This window comes from Eurosta solidaginis, chromosome 4, assembly GCF_040869045.1.
Source record: "Eurosta solidaginis isolate ZX-2024a chromosome 4, ASM4086904v1, whole genome shotgun sequence".
Taxonomy (NCBI): domain Eukaryota; kingdom Metazoa; phylum Arthropoda; class Insecta; order Diptera; family Tephritidae; genus Eurosta; species Eurosta solidaginis.
In genome coordinates, this window is record NC_090322.1 from 117,874,226 (window position 1) to 117,902,029 (window position 27,804).

Here is a 27,804-nt window from a genome sequence, read left to right on the forward strand (position 1 = left end):
TGTATATTAACGCATGTTGTTTACAACACATCTCCAAAACCAGCATGCCTTTTACCGAATGGAATCCTCATCTGCCTTTTAACAAGATTTAAGCAGTCCCACAACAAAATTTACCGAATTATGGAACATACAAAAATGTTCGCCAAAGGAAGTGTCAATGTATTGCCAAATTTTAAAACCATTTTAAATATATGTGAAATCGATACTCTACGCTGGACAAAGTAACATTGCTCTTAAGCGGGATGGGACTTTTCTTACATATGTAAATGAATTCCATAATTTTTTAGAAGAGTATATGACTAGGTACATAACAAACTCAGCAGCTAGAATGGATAAAAGTGACCAATATTTCGATTGCGTGTGCCGGACTTGTATGAATGAAGTAAACGGATCCTCGTATGACAATGATGTTAAACCGCAAAAACAGTGGCAATATATATTTGATGAGATTGAGGAATGTGGATCTATGCGAATAGTTGAATTGATATCCAATACAATACCACAAATTTGCATGCAGCTAAGTGGCGAGCTGCCGAAGAAAATTTGTTTTGAATACTGCAGCAACTACTAAGCGCATATCACTTCCAGCAAATGGGTGTACAATCCGAAAAACAGATCCGTGAATTGCTTACTGAAAAACGGACTAGTTTAAATATTTTGACGATGGTGGAGCCAGCAATTAAGGTCGAAACAGAAACAAACAAAGAAGGTGCAAATCCAGAGAACAATTTTAACACAGATAGCATGCATACCATGCATAATTTACATCATACAATTCAACAACCACATCGTGCAGCTACAGAGCCTGGAGTTGAACTAGAAAAAGTACAAGTAAATTCTGCTTTACATTTAGGAAGCATAGACAAATTACTGGAAGATAAAAATTCCGAAGGCGAGCCAAGCGAATTTATTAAAAACGAGCCAATTGAAGGTGATCAGCCCACCATTGAATATAGCGACCATGACGCAATGCATTCAACAATCTGTATGGAAAAAGATAATGAATTATCTGTAGAACCCGAGGAGCTACAAATACCCATGAGCAACTGGAGGTGCGTCGTCGTGGTCACGATGGAGATAAGCCTTATAAATGTTCCGCCTGCTCGCGAAATTGTTCTTGTAAAGAAACTTTGTTGATACACAGAAAAAGTCATGAAAGGTTCAAACGACAACCATGTGATATTTGTGGAAAGACTTTTTACAAAAATAATTTGAAAGCACATAAACTAGTTCATAATCATGAAAAGAAGCCTCATATCTACGTAGTCATATGCTTTGTCACTCGGATGAAAAACCTTTTAAATGCAAATACTGCGAACGGGCGTATACTTTAAAAACTCGACTGGCCTACTCTGTCTACGACTATCATTTACATACTCAGCTGGGAGATAAATGTTCATAGATGTGAGTTATGTTCGTTAGCTTTTCCTACAATTTCGGAGCTACGTTTACACCAAACTATGCATAAAGACGAAGACCTGGAAACGCGTGAGCGTAATATCAAAGCCTTAAGGCAAGAAGAGGCTAAAATAAAGAATCAATTGGCGATGAAAGCAGCGAGACCCAAAACAACTCACGAAGGAATTAAACAATACGAGTGCGAAAGTTGTGGTAAAAGATTTCAACGAAAATTTGATTTGAATAAACATAAAATAATTCACAGTGAAGTAAAGCCGTTTAAATGCGACTTTTGTGAAATGCGCTTTGCAAATATATATAACCAAAGACGACATATGCGCCTCCATACTGGTGACAAGCCATTACGGCGATATTTGATGCCTTCACGACGCCAACCAATTTGTCCAATAACTTGTGAAGTTATTTGCATTTGCTCTTCTTTTGTAGCTGATTCTATACCTTGTTGTGTGATAAATGGTTTCAATGTGCCTGAATCGGTGTTCTGCGGGTAACCGAAATCGAGCATCTCATCGAGCAGCTCATATATAAGAACAAAATTATTCTTGATATCCTCCTCGGATATTTTACCAAAGTATGATTGCATTACTTCAATGATTTTCAATAGGAATTCGAACCCCATCGCAGCATTGACATTTTGTTTTGTGACTGCAGCCAACCAAATATTTGCGCGCTTTATGTAGAAAAAGCTAGGTCTTGCAATAGTTGTGACTGGGGACCGTACTTGCTGCCTTGACACGGAAGACATCCACAGCATTACGGCCAATATCGTCGCGATATACGTGACTAATTAACACTTCTCCTTTGTGATTGTACACAAATAAGCCACCAATCATTTTTAAAACAAATTTAATCTATTTTATTCAATTCAAATACTTTTATTTCTTATCAACACCCAATTAAAATAATCTGATAAAATTTTCACTTTTCTGCGAATATCGATCAACCCCCCCTTTTTTCAGCCTGTTTGACAACCTGGTTTGCAGACACAATGATTACATTCTCAAGTGCCATGTTCTGGACCAGAACACAAGAAGTTCCTATGACGTTCACATGAGAAACTATCACATTCACAGAATTTACCCGAAATAATTCATCAGGAATCTTGACGTTTCTCACATTCGCATACATTGATTATTACATTTGGATGAATGTGCCTCATAACCAATAGCACCAGGGCGTTCACATGGACATGAACACAGTATGTGTGAATGGAAAATTAAACTTTCATTCACTATTCTGCCTTAACTACATATGTATAATTTTGGATCGAATTTTGGAATTTGCTTGGTTGGTTTGGGTGTAACAAGCGTGCCAGCTTTCCAGCCCATTCCAAATTATGATTGTAGGAAAATTCTTGTGTCCGGCACAAAATGGGAACGTATGGTTGCCAAACTACCCACTGCCAGCTAAAGTATCAATTAATATTTGTTGTAGTATCAGCAAATTGCGACAAATTGAATACTTTGTAGCAGTTGTTTGACGCACTGGCTCCGACAGCAAATACATGGCCAAATAGATCACCATTCGAAGCAGGTATACGTATGCTACCACCAATGTCAGTACCCAAACCGAATGCGGTACATCAGGCGCTGCCTCACCACCAGACGCGCCACGATCGGAACGTTTATGATCATCGGGATATGTAGTTGCCCTATTAACCTATTACGCATCTCATCATCATTTGATGTTGCGCACCACTTTCTTTCATCAAACGGATACATTCTGCATCCGGCAAGCTACACTCCTTTGGGCAACATTACACCATGAAGTGGACAATGAGAAACACATTGCCATTGTCAGGAGACTGGCATTTCAAAATAGCAACAAAACGTCTATGGAAACCGCGTAAACATGCGGCGAAACCATCTACACCACGTAGCCCTAGCACACCTAATTCATCACGGCCACATACTCCATATACACCAGTGCCGCTTTACTGCGTTTCTTTGTTTCGTGTATCTTTACCCAACTATTATAATATACCAGCTAGAGGTGTCCCTTTATTATGCATTTTTGTTTCCCAACCCTGCACTTGAGACGTAGTATTGCGACTGAATGCTATCTTTCGGCGTTCTTGCTCGATAAAGCGAGAATTTGCCTGAATTTTATCTAATAATTGCTTTAATTTTCGTGAATAATTACCATTTCGACACTCCTTAAGATATCTCTTCAGTGCCAATACTGTTGGAACAATTAAATCGCTGAAAGCTAAAGATGATGATTCATGTGCCAAGTATTCTAAAATTAGGCTGCATACATGTTCAGTCGTCGATGGCATTAACGGGCAATTTTGTGTGACCATACGGTTGGCTATCCTATTATTGCTTCCGATAATTTGTATGCGGCAGAAAACCTGAAATTGAAAAGAAAAGAGGAAAAAATTCATTAATAGTAATAATAATTTAATACATTTACGACACTTACCGCTCTGCTACCGTACAACCATTGTACAGGTTTACAAGTATGATATGTATGAGAGGGAAACAATTTCTTTCCCTTTCTAACACACGGCAGTTTGACATTTCGGTCAGTGTCAAACTAGCGTGGAACATGAGTTTTGACACTGAACGAAGTGTCAAAATTACCGGTGTTGCTTCGTCGAAAGCGACACAGGGAAGCAAAAAAGGGATCGGAATATCAGATATGGGTTGCTGTGATGGTAAATTTTTTTGAACGAATTTAGTAGGAAATTTTAAGTGCACCCATATGGGTCCTTCAGAAAATTATAAAAAAGTCTTCAATTGGGGTATCTGAGGACGCATAGTTATTCCAGTATTAAGAATAGAAACACAGGAGTTAAGTTTTTCTACCCGTTCAAAAGTTCTCCGCGAAAAACAGTTTGAAACCGAGGTCGACTGCAATAACCCGTCCAAAGAAGCGGAAAGAAAAATGAAAAGACGCGTTTTGTCCTGTTATCAATAGTCCAAAGGCGGAAAAGTATTCGAATTATTGGAAGCGAGGCAAAAATGCGTCTATTAATACCTCCCCGACGGTTTTGGTCGTGTTTTGGCAATCGTCCCCGGTAATAAAGTATCACAATTTGTTAATTATAATTATCCAAAACATATGGATTTTAAAGAGAGATGTAATTAAGTGCTCCTTTGAAAATAAATAAGGATATTTCTTTGTAATTTTGCAATAAAAATTTTACACAGTTTTCGTTAGCGGCTACTACACTTTTCTTGGACCTAAGAAGTACAACAGTGCCAAATAGCATCCACACAAAAAACTAACAAGAACAAGCATTTTATCAGGTGAGCGTGGCTGTGTATGTGCGCGCTGCTACATATCCTACTTGTAGACCTGTACTATGCGTACAACCTCGTGGAATTTTTCATTATGACATTTCTCATTCAGGAAATGCCTTTAATAACTAAAAAACAAACAGTGATGCCAACACCCATGGCCGCAATTAATGAGCACTTGACTCACCCTGCACCATTTTAGCCCAAAAAGCCAAATGTACCAAAAATTCCGGTAGATCGTTAATAGCAAATAAGACGTTTCTATTCAATGAAATACCAATTCAGAACTTAGACCAACTCGTTTACGAGTGAATGTATGAGGTGAACAATTAGTACAAGGGAAGGGGTGATAACCGATCTAGCCACCAGTGAAATAACCCTGCAAAAACGCTCTCGTCATTCCACGTCATTTGACTAGTCATTTTACAGTCATAGGTTATATTCATAGTCACATTTGCATGGGCGTGGGTAAGTTTTGTGACCAAATTTTTTGTAGGGAATGTCCACACAATAATCCAGCAAAGTTTTGCACCTTGTTGGTGGGAGCCCAGGGTGGTTTATAGTAAACATCACCACAATTTATAGCGAGTTACTGCAATTTAAAATACATTAGGGGACACAAAGATAACCCCAAATCTTGAACCTTGTTTCTAGATTTTGTATACCTAAATTTGTATACCTGTTTATAAACTTATATACCTGTTTTTTAATTTTGTATACCAAAGTTCTAAATTTGTATACCGGGTTCCGAAAAATTTTATAAGTCAAAGTTTTGAGGTAATCTCGTCACTCAGCCACAACCAGATATTTTTTTTTTGAAAAATAATCAATACATATATAATATGACTTAATGAGTCTAATTGCAGGCATCATGACCCGCTACGGCCAATTGCGCAAGGCATATGAGAAAAAAACCAGCTACTTCAAGGTCCCATGCCATTTGTGTTCGGCTAGGCATCCGATCCGTCTATGCCCAGTCTACCGTTCAAAGACGCCTGAGGAACGGATGCGCGAAGCTCTTTTGGGCAATTATTGCGGCAATTGCCTCTCAATGGCGCATCGCACGGCTGGTTGCACAAGCAACGGGAGATGTCGGCGATGTGGCGAGAAACACCACACCACCCTTCACGAGGATGAGCATACCAAAGCCTCACGTGAGCCGTACAAGCCATGGAGCGTACTGGTAGAGGAGGAAGAACGCGATAACCTTGAAGGGGCGTTGTCACTCTACGCCTCCGATATTGAGACGGAGGAGATCGACCGAGGAACCCCCAAATAAGGGATATAAACCAATGCATCAGATTGCTTGTGGACGAACACAAGCGGGCGAAATGGGAAGAGCACCTAAGAGGTTGTAACCTCTCTACCGGTGTAGGTAAACTTTGGTCCACCGTAATGTCCCTATCGAATCCGACTAAGCACAAAGACAAAGTTTCCATCGCCTTTGGTGATAAGGTGCTGTCGGATGCGAAAAAATGCGCGAGAGCTTTCTGCCGGCAATATATAATGCATCCTACGGTTGACAAAGATAGACGGAGAGCCAATAGACACGCACATAAACACAAATTCAGCGCGTCACCAGTCGCCATTACCGCTAGAGAGGTTGAGGACGCCATTGGTCGCGCTAAACCATCCAAAGCAGTGGGCCCAGACGGCAGAGCCATGCCGATGCTTAAAAACCTAGGGAAAGAGGGTTTCAAATATTTAGCGCATGTCTTCAACCTGTCTCTTTCCACCTTTGTCATACCCGAGAAATGGAAAATGGCCAAGGTGGTCCCGCTACTAAAGCCTGGGAAACCAGCTAACATAGGTGAGTCATATCGTCCGATATCTCTCCTATCGCCAGTGGCAAAGACGCTTGAAGCCATTTTGCTCCCTTATTTCCAAGCACATTTGCAGCTAGCCCCTCATCAGCATGGCTTCAGAAAACTCCATAGCACTACCTCCGCGCTAAATGTCATTAGCACCCAGATAAATTGCGGTTTGAATCAATACCCCCACCATAGAACAGTACTCGTAGCGCTATCAAAAGCCTTTGATACGGTCAACCATGGCTCGTTACTGCAAGACCTGCAAGGGTCTACCCTTCCCCCATGTCTTAAAAGGTGGACCGCAAATGATCTGGGTGGTCGGCAGGCATCGGTGCAATTCAGAAACGAAACATCAAAACCAAGGAGAATTAAACAGGGGGTGCCACAGGGTGGTGTCCTATCCCCACTTTTGTTTAATTTCTACATATCTAAGCTACCTTCACCACCGGAAGGAGTCACAATCGTTTCCTACGCCGATGACTGCACAATAATGGCCACAGGCCCAGGCCCAGAGATCGATGAGCTATGCAATAAAATAAACGGCTATCTCCCTGATCTCTCCAGTTTTTTCGCCTCGCGAAACCTGGCATTGTCACCGACTAAATTATTTACAACATGGACGCCCCAAATGTCGACCATATTGAACATCCACGTCGATGGCACTACGCTACCGACTGTCCTACACCCCAAAATCTTGGGTGTGACGTTTGATCAGGATCTACATTTTGATGCGCACGCAACCGCAATTGTTCCGAGAATTCAGAGCCGTAATAAAATCCTCAAAGCCCTTGCTGGCAGTACCTGGGGAAAAGATAAAGAAACGCTCATGACCACATACAAAGCAATTAGCCAGCCGATTACGTGCTACGCGTCACCCATATGGTCGCCAAGCCTAAAAACTACCCACTGGAAGAAACTACAGGCCTGCCAAAATACTGCTCTCAGAATCGCCACGGGCTGTCTTCTTATGTCCCCAGAACACCATCTGCATAATGAGGCGAGAATACTCCCCATCAGGGAGAGAAATGAGATGCTGACCAAACAGTTTCTGTTGAATACCCAGAAACATGGGCATCCCAACAGACATCTGATTGACGAACCAGCACCGCCTAGGGGCCTAAGGAGTCATCTCCGTAAGCATTTTGAGGAAAAACGGCACCTGAGAACCCAGCCGTATGAAGTGAAAAAACACAAGCAGGTCCTTGGTGAACTCCATAGACAGGCGTCGGACCTTTATGTCGGGAATTGCCCGGTGAATCCAGTACTTGAAGAAAAATATCCAGAACTCGAGGAAGAGGAACGCATACTCCCCAGGGAAACGCGTGTCACTCTTGCTCAACTTCGTTCTGGATACTGTAACAGGTTAAACTCTTACCTATCCAGAATCAATCCCGACATACAAAATGTATGCCCCGCTTGCAATGTGTCCCCACATGACACCAACCATCTCTTTAATTGTAATGTGGAACCAACGCCTCTAACACCCCTTTCCTTATGGTCCACCCCTGTTGAAACGGCAAGTTTCCTTGGACTCCCGTTAGAGGATATTGATGACAATTTGTGATCGGTCGAGGCTATTAGGTGGGGCGAGCATTGCTACAACAACAACAACAACAACCGAGGAACCAGGAAGAGGGACATCTATTCCCAACCAGCCAGCATGGCCAAAGAGAGATCGCAACCACTGCCCTTCCGACTCTCCGAGAGATCGGAAACACTGCCCTTCCGACTCTCAGGGGGATCGGAACCACGGCTCTTCCGACCCCTGCTACAACATGAGCGCCAACAGTCAACCAGAACCCCTCACCGTCGCCACCGACAACGACAACGCCCCCAGATGGCTAACAATAACACAAATCGCCGTCACGAAGCCATCGCGACCATCCTGCCTCGCTCTACGTCGACGTGACGCAGCTAACGTTCCGCAGTGGACGTACAGGGCTGGGACCGGTACTGCGGCCCATGATCTCGCTTTCGCCGACCGCTATCGTCAAAATTGAATCTGGAGGACGACTTCACCTGGTGCGAGCACTAATCGATGTTTGTTCGCCGTCAACTGTTATATCGGCCGACTTGGTCCGGGATCTGCGACTGGACGAAACTCGAGTGGGTAGCCAGACAGGCTGTGTGGTGTGTTTACGGGGGAAGCACGGCGAAAACAAACGCATTGCGACCCATGCCGTCGTCACACCACATTTCCACCGAGTGGCGCCTAGTCGCAGCCATCGCGACTGTGTACACGCACATATATCTCGCCGATCCAAAATTTTATGTCGCGTCGCCAGTTCGCCTAATTCTCGGGGCAGACGTATATGCCGACATCATGCTCAACCAAGTGCTGCCAGCGCCATTCGGTCCACTCTTGGCGCAAAGCACAATCTTCGGATTTGTGCTCTCTGGAGTATCCCGCGCCTAAAATGTCGTAGATATACATAAATATCCAACAAAAAAAGAATTAATTTTGAATTTGAATTTAAATTATGAATTTTGTAATAAAGAATGTTTTGTACTGTTGAACTCATGCGTACAGTCTGTCCATCCACAAATCTCTTATCTTTTTCCCTCTAGATGTTGTCTACTCCAGCAGCATGGCAAGGCGAGGTTGCGTACCGCAAGGGGGCCGGCATGTTTAGGCCAGCAGGCTAACCCCAAAGGAAAATCAAGGGCCGGCCACCCTACTGCAATTTGATACAAAACCGCTTATTTGTTACAGCCGTTAGCACTTACACTAAAAGAAAAATTGACGTTTCGTTTCCGCCAAAGGCCTGTTAGCTTTGGGGGTAAACGGAATGCGTGGAAAGGGAACTCGTTCACTTGGATTAAAGCCGCAGCCGTATACGCACGCGGTACGTAAGTTTTTTGTTTATACCACAAGTTTTTCCAAAACCATAAAAAAGGTCACTCCAGCGATCATCACCGCCAGAACACAGAGTCCCCGAATAAATTAAAGGTAACATTTTAGCAATTGCATGCTTGCTCCTTTAAACTCTCTTTCTGTGATTTTCCACTGCATATTTGTGAAATAAAGTCTATTGAAATTTTAATATTAATCACCGCCTTTTCTTCCTAACTGCCATCGAGAGAAACTAGCCTGGAACCCGCCAGCTCAAGTTTTCACGGATGAACTAGCTAAAAAGGGAGTATCCCTTCAAGCTTACTCCGTAGACGTTCCAATTAGATTGGGTGAGATTAAGAGAAGGCGAGAGGTGCACATGATCGACCAAGCGAAAAAGGCATGGACCCAAGCGCGGGGCTATAAAGTGTTGAAGATTATGTGTAGGTTTTACAACTTTAGACTAACAAAGTTGCTTTTATCATTAAAAAGAGAGGACTGTAGACTCATTACGGGTATTCTGACTGGACACTGCCTTCAGGTGTCACATACCTTTAAAGTAGGCTCGGTGAGTGATGGCAGATGCAGGATGTGGGGGTTGGAGGAGGAATCGATTGAGCACGTTTTGTGCTCGTCCTCTGCGCTTGCCCGGCTAGGACTCCAGCTATCAGGAGTGATACAGATGTCAGCTCGAGAAGCAGCAATTGGCATAGGTCCTAGAAGGCTTCTAGTATATGCCAAGAGGACAGAGTTATTTTATAATAGGGTTTTTCAGCTTGGTCGTTAAATAAAGTTCTGGTAACACTACGGACTCATTCAGTCTATGTGAGGTCCTCATGGACCGGCCAGTTCAACCTGGCAACAAAAATAGAAACTTGAATATCTTCAAGAAACTTCTGTCATACATGAATTAAAAACCTGTTTCTACCTTAAAATATTTTCCTATCAAAAAATTGTATGACATATGAGTTGTAGGTTGTCATATCGGAAATATTTTAATGATTGAAGATTTAGCTTAAATTTTCTGCGTTTCGAGATTTATTTTTGTATGATAGGAGTAATAGCATATCTCCACCTAGAGTTTTAACTGGGAAGATTTAATAAATCTCAAATTTTAACCTGCACTGTCTCCACTGTAGCTTTATTTGACGTTTCATTTTTTCGTATTGAAAATTTATAAAGTGGGGCCACGTGCACACTTTCAACTTTTGTGAAGTTTTTCAGCCACTAGAAAAATTTTACATTTTCAATTAAACACATAGCAAAACATATCTAAATATTCCATCTTGGTACATTTTATTATTTTACTCACATTTGGTCATACAAATTTTAACTTAAAAAACTCAAAAAACATTTGTCATACATGAATTTAAAAACTGCTCCAACCTTTAAATATTTTCCTATCAAAAAATTACATGACATATGAATTGTAGGCTGCCATACCTGAAATATTTGTAATGATTGAAGATTTAATGGAGATTTAACTTAAATCTTCTGCGCTTCGAAATTTACTTTTATATGATAAAACGTGTAAGATTTAACACTAAGTCGTTTCAGATGGCTAAATCTCGAATAAAGCTTTATGCTATAAAATTAAATATAATAAAAAAATGTATCATCCAAGTTTTAATTTTTAAACAGTTTGATTTAGTTGTGAACGAATTTTGTAATTAAAATATAAGTAACTTCCCGATAAGCTACAAGCTTGAAACTTGGAATATAGTCAGAACCCAATGACAATGCAATAATAAGGAATATTTCAAAAAATCGTATTTGTGGTCCGATTTAGTCCATATTTGGAACACATAATACATGCATGAATAGAAAGCGACCTAAGATGTCCGATTTGGCTCATATTTGGTTCCGGTAGAAGTGACATCAAAATATTTTAGAGTTCGAGGAGGGACAAGCATACGTGGCGCAGAGTCGAGTAAAGTCTTTGGAAGGATTATGTATTGAGGACTTAGATTGTAACAAATTGTCAGGAAATAGTCCTTGTAATAATGAGTCACTAAATGAACTAAAAGAATGAGAAATAATAGGCAATAAAATAAAGACTAAATACTTGAAAATAAAATAAATATAAACAAATTTTTAAGTTAAACGGTTTTATTGAAAACAATACTTACATTAAGCAATAATAATACCAGGGCTAGAAAATAATTAGGTAGGTCCTAGGTACTAGTCATCACACTCTTCATCAATCTATTGCGTTAATCAGACAATTAAATAAAAGCGTTGGACGCTTCAAATTTCTATTGATAGTCATAAGTAAGACCAACTGAACCTTAATCAGCTTATGCTACGCCTCACATTTTTAGAAATTTCACGCGTCGAACGCTTTTATTTAATATTCTGATCAACGCCTTAGATTGATGAAGAGTGTGATGACTAGTACCTAGGACCTACCTAATTAGTTGTATTATTATTACTTCATGTAAGTATTGTTTTCAATAAAACCGTTTAGCTAAAATTTTTTTTTTTAATTTTTTTATATACCCATTTAAATAACTTGTTTCCTCATATAACGATTACGTAGAGTTATTGTTGGATTTTGTTCTGAACTCTTCCATGAGCCTGCGCAAAGTAAATATGTCCTTTTTAATTGCAGATGAACTCGATAGCTTTATGTACCAAACTGTTGGACACATGGGAATTGAAATTTTGGCCGAAGCGATGGGTTTGCCACTGTATCGGCAAGAAACTAAGGGCAAAAGCAAACAGACTGGAAAACATTATGTGCCCACGGATGATGATGAAGTAGAGGATTTATATAGTCTCTTGGAGCTGTGTAAGGTTAGTATCATGTACTTAAACGATACGGGGAATTCTCTACAAAGTGTCATATTCTCGCCTTGCTTGTCTATTATCGATCAATGGTAACAGTAATGGTCAATATATTTTATTGATCGGTGTTCCAATCACAAACAGTAATGTAGAGCTCATTTGATTTCAGACCCCAGAGTAATGTACATTTTTTCTATGTTTTATTTTTTCTTTTGTTATTGTCATTCGCATGGTGGAATAACCGGGTGAAGTAAGACGTCAGTTGTCTTGCTCTAAATTATATTTGTTTTGTCATTCGGCTATCTGAAAAGTGTTTACCAATGTTGTCCCGTCAAAGTGTTGTTTTATTTTTTTGGCCTTTTCAGGATTAAAATACGCAATTTTTAGTACTATATACATGACGGCAATTCTCTAAGTATAGGAAGCGTAGTAAACGTATAAAATATTCCACGTCTTCTAGACCAAATATGCAACACTCAAAGAACGCACCATTTACAAAAGTAATATCTTTTCGATGTGATCCTGCATTTGCAAAAAAATGCATATAAAATATTTTTTATATATGGAGTAGGATGGGTCGAAAAACAATTTTTTTTTTTCGGAACGCTTTAGTAGTAGGATAAAAATTTGGAGTCCCTTCAAGTTATGCCGAAAAACGTGAAAAAGAAGCATGTTTTTTTTAATTCAGAAAAATCTGAGGATTGATAGAAATTAATTTTTTTAAAAATTTGACGTGGTACAGACATTTCCACGAGTCTGCCTGCAAAAATTCAGCTCGATTGGATTACGGAAAAAAGGTTAAAAATCAATCCAAAGTCTTTCACACAGGCAGACAGACGGACACTACGAGCTTTATACTTTATACATAAAAAAAAAATTCTGACGTGTACATGAAAATCGTCGATACACGTGTATTTTTATTTTTTCTCCCCTTCCCAAAAAAGTATATTTGGTTCATAGGACGGACTAAAGCTCGTTTTTGTAACGCAATGTAATCAGCAACAAAACTTTTTGTGTAATGCTATAGGCATAACGGAGCTTTTTATTGCTTGGCATTGGTTCTCGTCATTCAAGCAATGCTACTGGAATTCTAAATTACATCTGCAGTAGTTTTGCCTGCAGCGCTGCTGTTTGATTCTTTTGTAAACACACGTGCAGCTATATTTACCTGGCAGCTCCATGCATCGACTTATGTCAATTCGCATTATGTTTTTTAAACACACTTAATATTCATTTTGTTAGTGCAAATTCAACTTTAAAATACAAAAAAAAATTTGTTGAATATAAATTTTTTATTTTAATTTGGTAAAACAACTGACGCAAATATTTGCTTATTAAACATTTTGTTAAGTTTTTGAAAGCTTTTGAAAGGAAGAGAGAGCAAGAAGTGGCTTTCCAAACATAGAAAGACCGTTTGTACACTGCTCCAATGTTTGCATATCCGATTCCAGGAGCAAAGTTTGTTCTAGATACAGACGCGAATGGATATGCTATAGGAGGGGTTTTGTCACAACTTGTCGGGGGATAGGACAAGGTAGTTGCCTACTACAGCCGATCAATCGGGAAACCAGAGAGGAACTATTGCTTTGCACGGACACAGCTGTTGGCATTGGAAGAGTGCATTAAACATTTTCACCTCTACCTCTACGGGCAGCGATTCCGCGTCAGGAGAGATCACGCAGCGCTGAAATAGCTCCTACAGCTCCATAATCCAAGAGGTCAATTGGCAGTGTGTATTGAGCGACTACAAAACTATGACTTCCATTGAGCTGAGCATCGAAAAGGTAATACCCATGGGAATGCTGATGCAATGTCACGAAGACCATGTAATTTGGAATGCCAACATTGTTTGAAAGCCGAGGCTAAAGAAGACATAATAGATGTCCGTCTAATGACAACAACGTGTACGGATGAATGTTACACAGAACTAGAGGTTTACGCCGATAACTTTATCGGCGGCGCGCCGGCGCATGCCGGTGTTCTTACTGTTACTTTACTTCTATTTAAAAAAATAATATTTAGGAAAGGTTTTGTTTATATGTATGTATTTAGGGAAATCAACGTGTTGGCCATTTCGAAAAGATCCGGGGTTTTTGAATCAAAATCTCGCGGACCGTTCAAAAATTTTCAGGAGTAGCTCCTTGCGAAGGGATTGTCCCTCGTTCGCATGCTCCAGAGAGGTTTCGAACCTAACCCCGGTCTTTGGAATTGGTACTACTGCGTCTGCTGAAAATAAATAGAGATACATAAAATAGTCACACCTTTGCCTGTATATCTCGTGCAAAGCGTAGTTTCATCTAGGGTTAACTCCTAATAATCGTCGTGAACACAATTTCTTTAAATCATTTGTCGCTCCTTGGCGGTCACGCATAAAGGCGACTTAGGGTTGCTATTAATGGTCTATTAATACTCATGACTATCGTGGCACAGGGCGCCTCCAGTTTTTTCGGCTGTTTTTAAGAGCTACAATTTCCGATGTGCGAACAGTAGGAATCCCTACTACCCGTCGCTACCACGCCTCCTAAGCCTCACACCATATGCCAGTACAGAAGCTATAGGACTGCGACTTCGAACTCATACCTTCGTCGACGTCACTTTCCTAGAAGCTCTAGGTGTAGCTGCGAAGACTTTCCAACGGATGATTTTGTCGCGTTATGCTGCCGAGCTACACCTAGAAACGTTAGGGAGTGACTATTCGGCAAAAGATGCCACCCTCGAAATCATAAGCTGTCTAAGTGGATGTCATGTGGATGGATACAATTTTTAAAATGTAGACCAAAGATTGCAGATGTTTGTGTTCACAACATTGATTTCAATAGTCTTCGTTAAATCAAATTTAGAATGAAAGTCGACGGATTTTAAGTTTAAAGTTGTTAACTACTGTTTTCCGGCCTTACGATATAGGAGTTCATTATGGATGACCGCGTAGCTTCAGTTTCAAAATGATATTTAAGAATGAAAGTCAACCGATTTTAAGTTGAAAGATATTAACTGCTGTTTTCCGGCCTTATGATATAAGAGCTCATTATGGATGACCGCGTTTTCAAATTAGTTCGACTGTCCACTACGTTAGGGTAGTAGCACACACGTCATTAGTTCCACTGTCTTGGGAAAGCTTTTGCTTCACCACTTTGAGTGTTCTTGCGAAGGACAAAGCTTACCTGGTAGATATATGTGCCTACGTATTCACAATTGTAAAAGGAGCCGTAACGTGTAGGTGATATTTAAACTTGGTTGATAGGCTATAATCAATATGATTCACTCCAAGGGACTAGTTTTGGATAGGGCTGCCAACTTTAGGAAATTTCAAGTGTCAGTATGAAAATCAAAATTAACATTTCAGACGCTATTGTATAGTTTCGCAAATAAACAACAGATGTTTGTATGCAAGACTTAGTGATTTTTTTAAGTATATATGTATATCCTCAAATTAAGTTGCGTCCCTCTCACAAATTTGCTAGCGCGGAAACAAATACATGCTGGCGGTTATGGATTATTTCAGCAAATGGCCAGAGGTATCCAATCCCAAATCAGGAAACGGAAATAGTAACAGAAGCGTTTACAAACAATTGGGTTGCAAGGTATACCAATGGTGTTACATTCTGAGGAATTTGGAATCAGCTGTATTCCAAGAAATGCGTAAGACATTGAACATTCAGAAAACTCGAACAACTGCATTGCATCCTCGGCTGATGGTATGGTGGAACGATTCAATAGAACCTTGGAGGAGCACTTATGGAAAGTAGTGGACAAGTCTCATAAGGAGGTGGATACATACATATCCTTATTGTTAATGGCTTATCGATCGGTAGTTAATGAGACAACGGGCCAAACTCCCGCGAAGGTAAGAACGATGTTGTTCACCGCATACAAACCATTGTCAAACCACAAACATAATGCAAGTTGTTCATTTGGAAGGGCTGGCAGCATTATATCGGGAAAATTTTTCTGATCGGAGCGAATATTAGCAATTTCGTTACATCACTATGCCGCCGGCAAATAAATTGTGTGCAATAATAACAACAAAGTAAGCAATCACACTTGTATAAAAAGCAGCTAAGAGCGAAAAAGAAAGATAAAACAGGCACACATATGAACATGTACACAGCAATAAACAGTGCATATTACTCAGCGATCCGTGTAGATGCATAGAAGGCAACAGTGAGAGCGCTAAAGGGCTCAGACGTTATTGCACATATCTTTAAACAACAGCTAAAACCGCAGAAGTTATTACTCATACATATACACGCATATAACTAGAAGACAAACGTAAATACAGCAATAAGAAATAAATAAGCAACTGCTCGAGAACGCTGTTCGTGAAAAGTCTATACCCTAGAAGAAATTGTCGAACGAGGCAACTGAGTGCATAGAAGCAGCGCAAGCTAAGGGTTAATAAATCACGTTTGATTTTAACACGCCATAAGCGAAATACACGAGTAACTTAATTGTGAAGTACTACTACCACAGTAATTTTGTAAATAAAGGATATTTTGAGATTCAAAAGATAAAAGAATGTGCAGAGTAATCAAGAATTTCCTGAAATTTGCTACAGTACGAAAATTTTGCCGTTCTTGTTGTAGGAATGACAAAACAAAAGTCTTGGCTAGCGCTACCCAAGGGATAATCCCTGGTTGCATGTGACGTGAGTACAAAAAACTTGTTTTTAAAAAGACCTGTTTCAATTTCTTTTTGGAATAAATTACATACATACATATGTATATAATACAATCGTCAAATGTATGAACGTATTGCTTTGTCACTTCTTTTTTTATGGAAGCCAACACCGAAGATACCCATATGATGAATCTCTGTAATTAAATCCAGTATGGTTCCATCAGTATTCACCTAATACGTTTATGCGAAAATCACTTTTTTCTGGGACAACATTGGTGAAAAACTTTGAAATAGCCGAATGGCAGAACAAAGAAGAGTTTAGAGCAAGACAATTGACGATTTACTCCACCATGTGCAAAAACTGGAAAAATGTTTACGAAAAACACAAAAAAACAATTTGTAAAAATTTGTGCTGGCAGAAAAGCAAGACCAATTTGATCCCAACAAAGAGTGTTGGGCACATTTTCGTCGTGCTTTCACTGAGACAAAGTGGAAAAAGAACTAATAAAATGAAAACAAAAATGCGTCCGAACAAAAACGATGAATCAGGCTTTAGGGTAGGCCGATGTGTATATATGTATTTGAGGTCGGCGGCGGCTTGAGCGGCGTGCCGGCGTACGCCGATGTTCTTACTTTAAAAAGCTTGATTTTTCTATTTAAAAAAATAATATTTAGAAAAGGATTTGTTTGTATGTATTTAAGGAAATCAACGTGTTGGCCATTTCGGAAAGATACAGGAGTTTTGCCTCAAGATCTCGCACACCCTTCAAAAATTTTCAGGAGTAGCTCCTTGCGGAGGGATTGGCTCTCCTTCGCTTACTCCAGAGAGGCTTCGAAACTAACCCCGGTATTTGGAACTTGGTACTGCTGCGTCTACTGAGAAGAAATAGAGATACATAAAATAGTCACACTTTTGTCTGTATATCTCGTGCAAAGCGTAATTTCACCTAGGCTTAACTCCTAATAATCGTCGCGAACACAATTTCTTTAAATCATTTGTGGCTCCTTGGCGGTCACGCACAAAGGCGCTATGGTCTATTAATACTCATGACTCTCGTGGCACCTCCAGTTTTTTCGGCTGTTTTTAAGAGCTACAATTCCCGATGTGCGAACAGTAGCAATCGCGACCACCAGTCGCTACCACGCCTCCTGACCCTCACACCATATGCCAGCACAGAAGCTATAGGACTGCGACTTCGAACTCATACCTTCGTCGACGTCACTTTCCTAGAAGCTCTAGGTGTAGCTCCGAAGACTTTCCAACGGATGCTTTCGTCGTGCTATGCTACCGAGCTACACCTTGAAACATTAGGGAGTGACTATTCGGCCAAGGATTCCGCCCTTGAAATCATAAGCAATGTTAAGTGGATATCATTGCGTAATGGGTGAAAATTGTATAATCCTCGGCGCATCTACATAATTAAAATTTTACAAGGACCCTGGATACTTTTTTTAAATGTAGACCAAAGTTAACAGACGTTTGTGTTCACAACATTGATTTCAATAGTCTTCCTTAAATCAAAATGATATTTAAGAATGAAAGTCAACCGATTTTAAGTTGAAAGATATTAACTGCTGTTTTCCGGCCTTATGATATAAGAGCTCATTATGGATGACGCGTTTTCAAATTAGTTCGACTGTCCACTACGTTAGGGTAGTAGCACACACGTCATTAGTTCCACTGTCTCGGGAAAGCTTTTGCTTCACCACTTTGAGTGTTTTTGCGAAGGACAAAGCCTCACCTGGTGAATATATGTGCCTACATATTCACATTTGTAAAAGGAGCCGTAACGTGTAGGTGAGATTTAAACTTGGTTGATAGGCTATAATCAGTGTGATTCACTCCAAGGGACTAGTTTTGGATAGGGCCGCCAACTTTAGGAAATGTCAAACCGGGAGACTTGGGTGTTGAAGGATGAATTGTGAAAATCAAAATTAACAGTTCAGACGCTATTGTATAGTTTCGCCAATAAACAACAGATGTTTGAATGTAAGCCCAAGTGATTTTTCAAACCCTTCTCATACGTACATATATCCTCAACTTAAGTATGAAATAAGAAACATTTCAAAGGAGTGTTTATACCCCCATAACCTACTAAAGGATTTTGCATCACTGATTTCGCTTATTCTTTCAGCCAATCGCGATATAAAATTGTTTATAAAATTGGCAACTTTTTGGGTAATTTGATATTTTGGGGATAAAGTTTACAACAACTAAGGCATGACGTGTCTGAATGCGTTTGTAACACTTCAACCATCGTAGGAGTACAGGTTCAAATCCCACTCCCGGGAGAAAAGGCTTTGAAGAGATTTACAAGATATAATCGAAGCAGCTGTCGCCTTGTCCGTCCTGATGTCACGTTGTTTAAATTTTTCCCAAAATTATTAAATAAATTATAAATTAAAAATTGCTGCAAATAAATGTTTTCATACATTTAAAATCAATGAGGGCAACCCCCGCTTAATTCACACAAATACACAGCCTTGGGTCATTTTATTTGAATTCATCGTTCATTATTAATTTTTTAAAAAAATATATACAAAGTGAGCATATAAATCTATATATATAAAAAGAAGTGTACATTTTGATTGTCACTCTATAACTCGAGAACGGATAGAAAGATTGCCATGAAATTTTTAGGAAAGATACAGGAAGGAGAGATGATGGTTAGTTGATTTTGAAATCCCAAATCGGTTTAGCCATTCTTGAGTTAAGATTTTTTTTTAGAAAAAATTCAAAATTTGAAAAAAAAATAAAATGAGGCTTATGGACTTCGAAACTACCACGCCGATTTTATTCAAATTTTCAGGATGACTTAGTAGGAACCCGGAGAGTGTTTGTGAAAAGTTTTTTTTTCGGGAAGTGGACCAAGGACCGATTTATTCTAAACTATCGTATATATGGCTCGATTTGCCTGAAATTTAGTATGTAGGTAGCGTTATATCTAGAATAAATTGTCGGATAATTTTTCTTCCGGGAAGTGGACCAGGATACATATTGCTGACTAGGGTCTCGAGATATAGGACAAAAAGTGGACCCGGGCACCCCTAGAATGTGTTTATACAATATGGTTATCAGATGAAAGCTGTTGATGAGTGCTTTCGTACAGGGTAGTTTTCATACCTACTGGTGACTAGGGTCTCGAGATATAGGCCAAAACATGGACCCGGATACCCCTACAATGTGTATGTATTTTTGATATCAAATGAAAGCTGTTGCTGAGAGCTTTTAAGTAATTTTCATTGTGATATTCGATTTAGCCGCATCAACCTGGCAAAACTGATAAATATGCATGCGAAGCCGAAATAAAGACATGAATTAATAATACCGACATACCTATTTACATACGTCCTATTCGATTTGCCTGAAATTTGTTATATAAATTTGCATATATTAGTATTTACGATGCTTTTTTTCGGAAAGTAGACCAGAGACGGACTGGGACTGGGATTAGGACTGGGACTGGGACTCAGACTCGGAGTGGGACTGGGACTGAGAATCGGAATGGGACTGGAACAAAATACATACCACCCTCTGGGACTGGCAATAAGATATGAAGAAGAATGAGAAAAACTTGAGAGAAGAGAAAAAAGAGAAGGATACTGAGAAAGAGATAGAATGAGACGAAGGTGGAGATAGATGAAGCGAAAAAAACCGAGGGAGGAGTGAATACAAAGATTAGGAAAAAGTGTAGAGGGGCGAGGGCAGAGTTAGAAGGAAAAAGCTTAATAAAATGTATGCAGATATACCAAATTTAGGGCAGAACAACGTCTGCCGGGTCTGCTAGTTTATTATATATGTAACTTTTCTTTTAGTGATTTGTTTTAATAACTTGGTGAATTGGGTGATGCAAAAGTGTTAAGCTGACATCGAAAACGCCTGTTTTTTTAAATAACTTTTGAACAGTTAGAAAGAGTTAAATTTCGCAATTAGTTTCTTATAACTGGCAGTGATGCGCATCCGTTGATACCACTTTCGACCATATCCGACCAATTTTCCTCATGAACAATAAATGGCCTAAACAGTCTTAAACGAGTAGAAAATATAGTAACGCGCCGGACGCGGCCGCCGCCGCGCCGATATTTTTGACATTCGGCGGCGGCGTGCGAAAATCGACCAAAATCGGCGGCGTATATCTCTAAAATGTATGTGAAATTTTATACAAAACTATTTAATATTTTTAGAATGAATTGAAAGTTGAAGCAGTTGCCGTTGGAGCAATTCTTTCCGACTACCAGAGAGTTCGTGTAGAAAATGTGTGCAGTCGTCTTAATTTGGTATCACTGGCATATCTATGGAGAAGAGACCAAAGCGAATTGTTGCAGGAGATGATTGATTGCCAAGTTCACGCCATTATAATAAAGGTAGTTATATATGTATATTTTGGTGTTTTTACTAATCTAATGCGAATTTTTAAAATTATTTATTCAGGGGGAGAGATAAAATCAGGGGCGTAACTGTTATAAGAGAAACGAATAAGAGGTGTAACGTAGCGTTACAATAACATAACCAGCAGGTGAGCCAGCGGGAGTGGTTGTCTTTTTAAAGACAAAAGTGCTACTCCGGCTGGCTAGCTGAGTGGAAGGGGCCCTGCCATGGCGCGGGTCACCCTCCACCTGGACGGCGCGAGTGGTCTCTTCGGACTATCTCCCTCCGTCGTCCACCTAGGTGTTAGGGGGCACGACGCCCTAATGACTAAACCGCCACTCCCCCGCAGCTCGGACTGAGCGGAAGGGGGCGCGGGTCGCCCTTCACCTGGGCTGGACGGCTAGAGTGTTGTCTTCGGACTATCTCCCTCCGTCGCCCACCCAGGTGTCGAGTGGCGCGACGCCGAACGACCAAGCGACCCCTCCCCCCTCAGCTCTTGTATAATAAGCTGGCCGGAGCGGGTTTAACCACTCCCACTATCGAGCTGGCGAGAAGAGGGTGCAGCCGTGGCGCGGGTCATCCCCCTACGCCCGGACTACGAGAGTGGTGTCTTCGGACTATCTCCCTCCGTCGCCCTGGCCTGGCAGGGGATGGCTCGCCGCCCGAACGACCGCTCGACCCCCTCTCCACAGCTCTGGGTTCGGCCGTGGGCCGATGCGTGTGCACAGGGGCTACCGCTGTGCCGTTAAGGTGCACTTCCCCTCCGCGCACGGATCGATCCACGGTGTACCGGCTGGTACAGCCCCGCCCCCCTTACGCACCTTCTATTAGCGTGCAAGTAGGGAGGCGGGGGTGTCCAGTGGTGAAACCAGCACTAACCCGAGTCCTTGCAGTCTCTTCGCCAGGTGACCGACCCCGCGGACTACCGATCCTGCCGAAGACTACCGATCAATCCGATCCCGCCGAAACCGTCAACCGACCCCGCCCGGAACGAGCCGCCGCTGTCCAGGTAAACACCGTCGCCAGCCTACTTCCCCTCTCACCACGGCCCTGGTACGCGCTCCGTAGCCCACCGCCGCTGCCGTCGCATCGTCGCCCCGCTAGTGCCGCCGCTGCTTCCATCCCGCCGGTGCTACGCCGACCGTTGGCCGTCCGCCATACTACCGCCGTGCCCATCCCGCCTTGCTGGTGCCGCCGCTGCCACACCAACCACTGGCCGGTCGCCGTCCTATCGCCATTCAGCCGCCGCTTCTACGACGACCGTTCGCCATCCTACCGCCGTTAAGCCGCTGCTACGACGACCGTTGGCCGTTCGCCACCCTACCGCCGTTAAGCCGCTGCATCCGTCACGCCGCTGCTACGACGACCGTTGGCCGTCTGCCATACTACCGCCGTCAAGCCGCTGCTACAACGACCGTTGGCCGCTTGCCATCCTACCGCCGTTAAGCCGCTGCTTCTATCCCGCCGCTGCTTCCGTACCGCCGTACCAGCCCGTCCGTTACCCAACCGTTCAACCGCCCTACCGAACCTCCTCTATCCCTACGACCGTTAGCCGCCGCTCCGCCCCCTCGCCATCTTGCGACGGAAAGCTGCTGCCCGCCTAATATCTCCAGTCGTGAGTGCGTGTGTTCGTAACACATAAATATTGTGTATTTATTCAGTAGGGGTTTGTGGGACCTTTACTCGAATCTGGATTGACTGAGCGTTACCCCAGCCTTAGACAAAACCCACCTCATAAATGGCGCCCGAGCAGGGACCCTCCTCCGCAGATGACCGTGGAAAAACAAATACAACAACCACCAACACTGCCGGGGCGGGTTCGACGAACACACCATCAGAAACAACAAACACACCGGTTCCTGAAGGCACGCTGCTGAACACCGACTTGCTCAATTGGATCTACCTACTAAAGAGGGAGAGGCTGATAGAGGCGGTAGGCCGTTCGAACCATTTGGAGCGTACAATGAACCTGTTGATATTTTCTGCAGAGCATTTAGCTACTTCCTTAAGTTCCGGTAGTATAAAACTGCCCATAATTAGAAACCTAGTGTGTGCTAGACCTGCGCATTCACGAAGGGAGTGCGCGACTGTTCCCTTGCTGCCCTCCTCGCCGCAGCTCCTCAGTAACCAAAAACTCCAAAGATTTCATTTTATTTATTAGCAATTAAACAATGTATATACTTCCAGCTTATACCAAGACCTCAAGAATTCCTTAATTTTAAAAAAATAAAGACAGCTAAGTTCTTGAGAGGTCTTAATATTTTCATAGCTAATGTATAAGTTCACTTCTTATTTTTTAAAGTTCATTAGGCATTTTTTTCTGATTTAGTCATCCGAGAGAGAAGGTGAGAGGTAAAAACTTCTTAAAAGTTATGCAGATATACTAAAGGCAGGGCAGAACAACGTTTGCCGGGTCTGCGAGCATAGAATATAAATAAATTAAATACAAGAGGCAGAAAAAGTTGGTGTTGCTATTAACGACGGCAAAACAGTGTAGCTATTGTATGGACTGAATCGGCACATTCAGCCATGCCACTGATGGCGGATATAAATTTTCATTGCCATTATTAACAGCAAAAACAACATGCATATTGCATACAAACTGAGAGACTGCTCAGATTGGAGTTTGCGAGTAAAATCTGGGTACTTGATTTATGTAGCATAAACAAACAAGACGCCTATTACTCAGAAACTCGAGTCAACTTAGTGGAGGTGTCCCTCTTCCTCTGCTTCCAAACTGCCGTGTCGACTGAAATACTTTATTGGCGGAAGCGTGCTCGTCCATTCGCATAACATGCCCTAGCCAGCGAAGACTTTGGGTTTTTATTCTTTGGACTATCCTTATAGCTTCGTAAAGGAAATACAGCTTATCATTATACATACCTCCTTCGATACTCCCTAAATCTTCCGGAGCACTTTTCTGTCGAACACTCCAAGAGCCATCTCGGCTGCTTTCTGGCTCAACCACTTAACTCTTTTTTTTTATGGCAAGTGAAACAAAAACAGTTCTTACATTTAGTGAAAACTCAAGTACACCTGATACAATACATTAGCGACAACCTCGTATGTAAAACTTTAAATTTTATGAACACAGCAACCCCGTAAATAACGCACTATCAATGCATTTCTTCCACTGGAGACCACTATCAACCCAGTTCCTTTTAAAGTGCCGTTAGGTTTTATTTAATAAATATTTTTTTCGTGTATTGAAGACGTATTAAAAAATGATATCTAAAAAAGAGTTTCACAATCATTCGATCAATGCAAAACACCATTCTCAAGTAAGTACCTACATGTCTAAAGATTTTCCGATCATTAATTCTTTAGATGAAAAGTTATAACCCCTGCTTCACGTTTTAGGTTCGCAATGTGTTGGAAAAACCTGCAGAATTTCAAAATGCAGAGAAAAGTCAAAATTTAGAGAAGGTGCTTGATGAGAAAACGGGAAACTTCATTTTGGTTGAAACCTCTGAATGGCCTATCAATTTTAGTAACAAAAAGTTAGATGATCGAACCGGACTTTTTGTTGATATCGATTCGAGCGTTGAGATCACTTCTCCTGACACCTCAACCGATTTTTCAAGTTGCGTTGAGGTTAATTCTCTTGAAGAGTCAAGCAGTTGTTCATATTATCCATCCAAGCATATACTAGACGAAACATCAGGGTTGCTGTCACATACTAAGACAGGGCAAAGAAATAGAGGACAATGGAATAGAGAAAAACTAAAAAAGCGAGGGAACAAGGAAAAAGTTATTTCAGTTTAGAGAGAATATACGTCCATCAAACAGGTTTACAAACAATTTGAAAGCTTCATTAATGCGAATCACATTTCGGATTCTGAAAAAGCTGGTTATAAGTAATTTCTAAAAGTTGTTCATGAAATGAATATCGGATTTTATAAACCAAAAAAAGACCAATGCAAAATATGTTATCCTTATAAAAATAAGCATATTGATGAGTGAACTTTTCAAACACATTTGAGATCAAAAGATCGAACTCGAAAAGAAAAAGAAGAAAATAAAAAAGAGCAATTAAAGGAGAAATTCATTGCTTCACGTTGGATGTTCAGGCTGTTCAAATGATCCCATTATAGTTTCAGGAGCCCAATACTTTAAACAGAAGTTAACGTGCCACCAGTTCACAATTTATAATTTAAAAGATTCGAAAATAGTTTGCTACGTATGGCACGAAGGTGAAGGTGGAATGGATTCTAACGTTTTTACGTCTTGTATATTACATTTTTTAGAAACTGAAGTAACTGAAAACCATATTCCTATAAGCATGTTTAGTGATGGCTGTGGTGCACAAAATAGAAACGTAACTTTATCAAATGTATTAATACATTTTGCAAAGAAGTATAAGTATGCCAGAAATACCTGGCCGTTGGTCACACTCAAATGGAATGCGACTCCGTTCATGCTAATATCGAAAAAAGAAAAATAAAAAATTATTTGTGCCAAGCACATAAAGGAAGCACGAACGAGCCATGGGCCTTATAGGGTTCATATGTTGGACATACATTTTTTTTAAATATTCTGATTAAAATTTTTACAAATCTATCCGACCAGGACTAAAATCAGGCGACCCTTGCGTCACAGATATTAAATGTTTAAAGCATACCTCATTTGGAAGTTTTTATAAACTTGATTATGATGATGACTGGGTAAAATTACCACAACGAATGAAAATCGAAAAAGTTCCAACCTAAATAAAAAGCCTTTATGAGCAACCATTGAAGCTGCCTTTAAAAAAGTTCCGTGATTTACAAAGTTTTAAGGCGTTTATTCCAAGTGAATATCACTCTTTTTACGATCAATTATGCCACGACTCTTCATGAACATTCGTTTTGCATTTTATAAAAAATATTCAATTCATACTATACGTATCGAATGTATAAGTTATGTTATGAAAGCTATTTATTTTTATTTTTGTCGTTTTAAAAAAACTTTTATTTTCGTACATACTTTTAACCGAGTCACGTAATATTACAAGAATTTGTTGTGTAACATTCCAAAAAATATAAAAGCTGAAACCAAGTACATCCGTGTATATTTTTAAGTTTTGCAAAAACATGAAAATCGTAAGTACATACTAAATAATAAAAACGTTACATCTTTGAAATATTTCAGTTTTTTTTAATAATGAAGGTCAAAAGGCTCTATTTTACATTTGTAAATATTCTAATAATCAAATAAATTAATCTATAAACAAAAAATTAGTTTTTTGCTTACCCTGAAAACTTGACATTTTGCCATTACGTGGTTGAGACAGAAACCAGTCTATCTCATCTTCTCTCAACACCGTTCATCATTCCGAGCCACACAATCAGGGCAGGTATGATGAGCCACTTGTAGAGCATGATTTTTGTTCGTTTGAGAGGACTTTACTTTTCAATTGCCTACTTAGTCCAAAGCAGCACTTGTTGGCAAAAGTTGTTCTCCGTTTGATTTCTAAGCTGATATTGTTTTTGATGTTAATGCTGGTTTCCAAATAGTCGAAGTTCTTAACAGTCTCGAATCTATATCCGTCAACAGTGACGTGGCTGCCAAGGCGTGAATGTGCCAATTCTTTCTTGGATCACAGCAAATACTTCGTCTTATCCTTATTTACGCAAGACCAACTCTTGCTTCTTTATCTAATTCAGAGAAGGCCGAACTCACAGCGCATTTTTCAAGCCCAATAATATGAATATCATGAGCATACGCCATTAATTGTACGCTCTTATAATAGATTGTATCTTCTCCAGCATTATGTTAGAGAAATCACAAGAAAGGGTGTCACAGCTGGTGGTGTTGCTCAATGCCATTTGGCAGAGCCTTATTAACTTTGCAGAGAACTTAAATTCAGACATACCAGCAAACAAGCAACTTCTTTTGGCACTGTCAAAGGCTGCTTTGAAGTCGACAAAAAGATGGTGAGTGTCGATTCTTTTATCGTGAGTCTTCTCCAGGATCTGGCGCATCGTGAAGAACTGATCGACAGTAGATTTACCAGGTCTGAAGCCGCTCTGATAAGGTGCAATCGGTTTGTTGACTGTAGGCTTCAGACTTTAGCACAGTACGCTACATATAATCTTATACGCGATATTAAGCAGGCTGATTCCTTTGGTAATTGGCGCGGTTGCCTTTCTTATGGATTGGGCAGTGCGCACTTAAATTCCAATCTGGGGGCATGCGCTATTCCGTCATTACCTTCCGCCCTGTGATTTTTTTTTGCTGGAATATTGTCATTCTCACTTCGTCAAAGACGGTCTGGCACTAATGTACATATATACATCTATTTCATACACACATTCAAACATACGTTTACTATTGACATTCCTTTTAATATTACAGGTAGCTGCATTAGGTTTAGTTCCTGATCGTCACTTAGGTAAATCGTTGCGCGAGATACAACCACATTTAATCAAAATGCGTGATAAGTATGGCTTAAATGTTTGTGGAGAAGGTGGTGAATATGAAACGTTCACATTAGACTGTCTCCTATTCAAACAGCGGATTGTGGTGTGCGTATAACATTTTTATTGTACTTATATTAACTCAATATATCTTTCATGATCCTATCGGACCATAGCATATATCCCCCATACAACGGATTTTTCAGAAAATAGAATATTTGTCATATCTTCCTCAGTTTATCAGATTGAAGCTTCAAACTTCACCATATGCTTTCGTATATTGCACATATTGTTGTCTGAAAAAATGGATGAGATCGGTCGTATA

The 27,804-nt window shown here is 40.5% G+C and overlaps 1 protein-coding gene across 10 annotated transcripts in view; it reads left to right on the plus strand.

Moving 5' to 3' along the window:
• LOC137250204 (uncharacterized) overlaps positions 1–27,804 on the plus strand; it is a 300,510-nt gene that overhangs the window by 160,173 nt on the left and 112,533 nt on the right. For all 10 annotated transcript variants that reach the window (XR_010952851.1, XR_010952850.1, XR_010952848.1 and 7 more), the window contains 3 exons: positions 11,920–12,104; positions 20,898–21,077; positions 27,418–27,587. Coding sequence is in view for 7 of the 10 variants with exons in the window: in XM_067782622.1 (XP_067638723.1) it covers positions 11,920–12,104; positions 20,898–21,077; positions 27,418–27,587 (535 nt within the window). In the remaining 3 variants the exon portion in view is untranslated. The remainder of the gene's footprint in view (positions 1–11,919; positions 12,105–20,897; positions 21,078–27,417; positions 27,588–27,804) is intronic.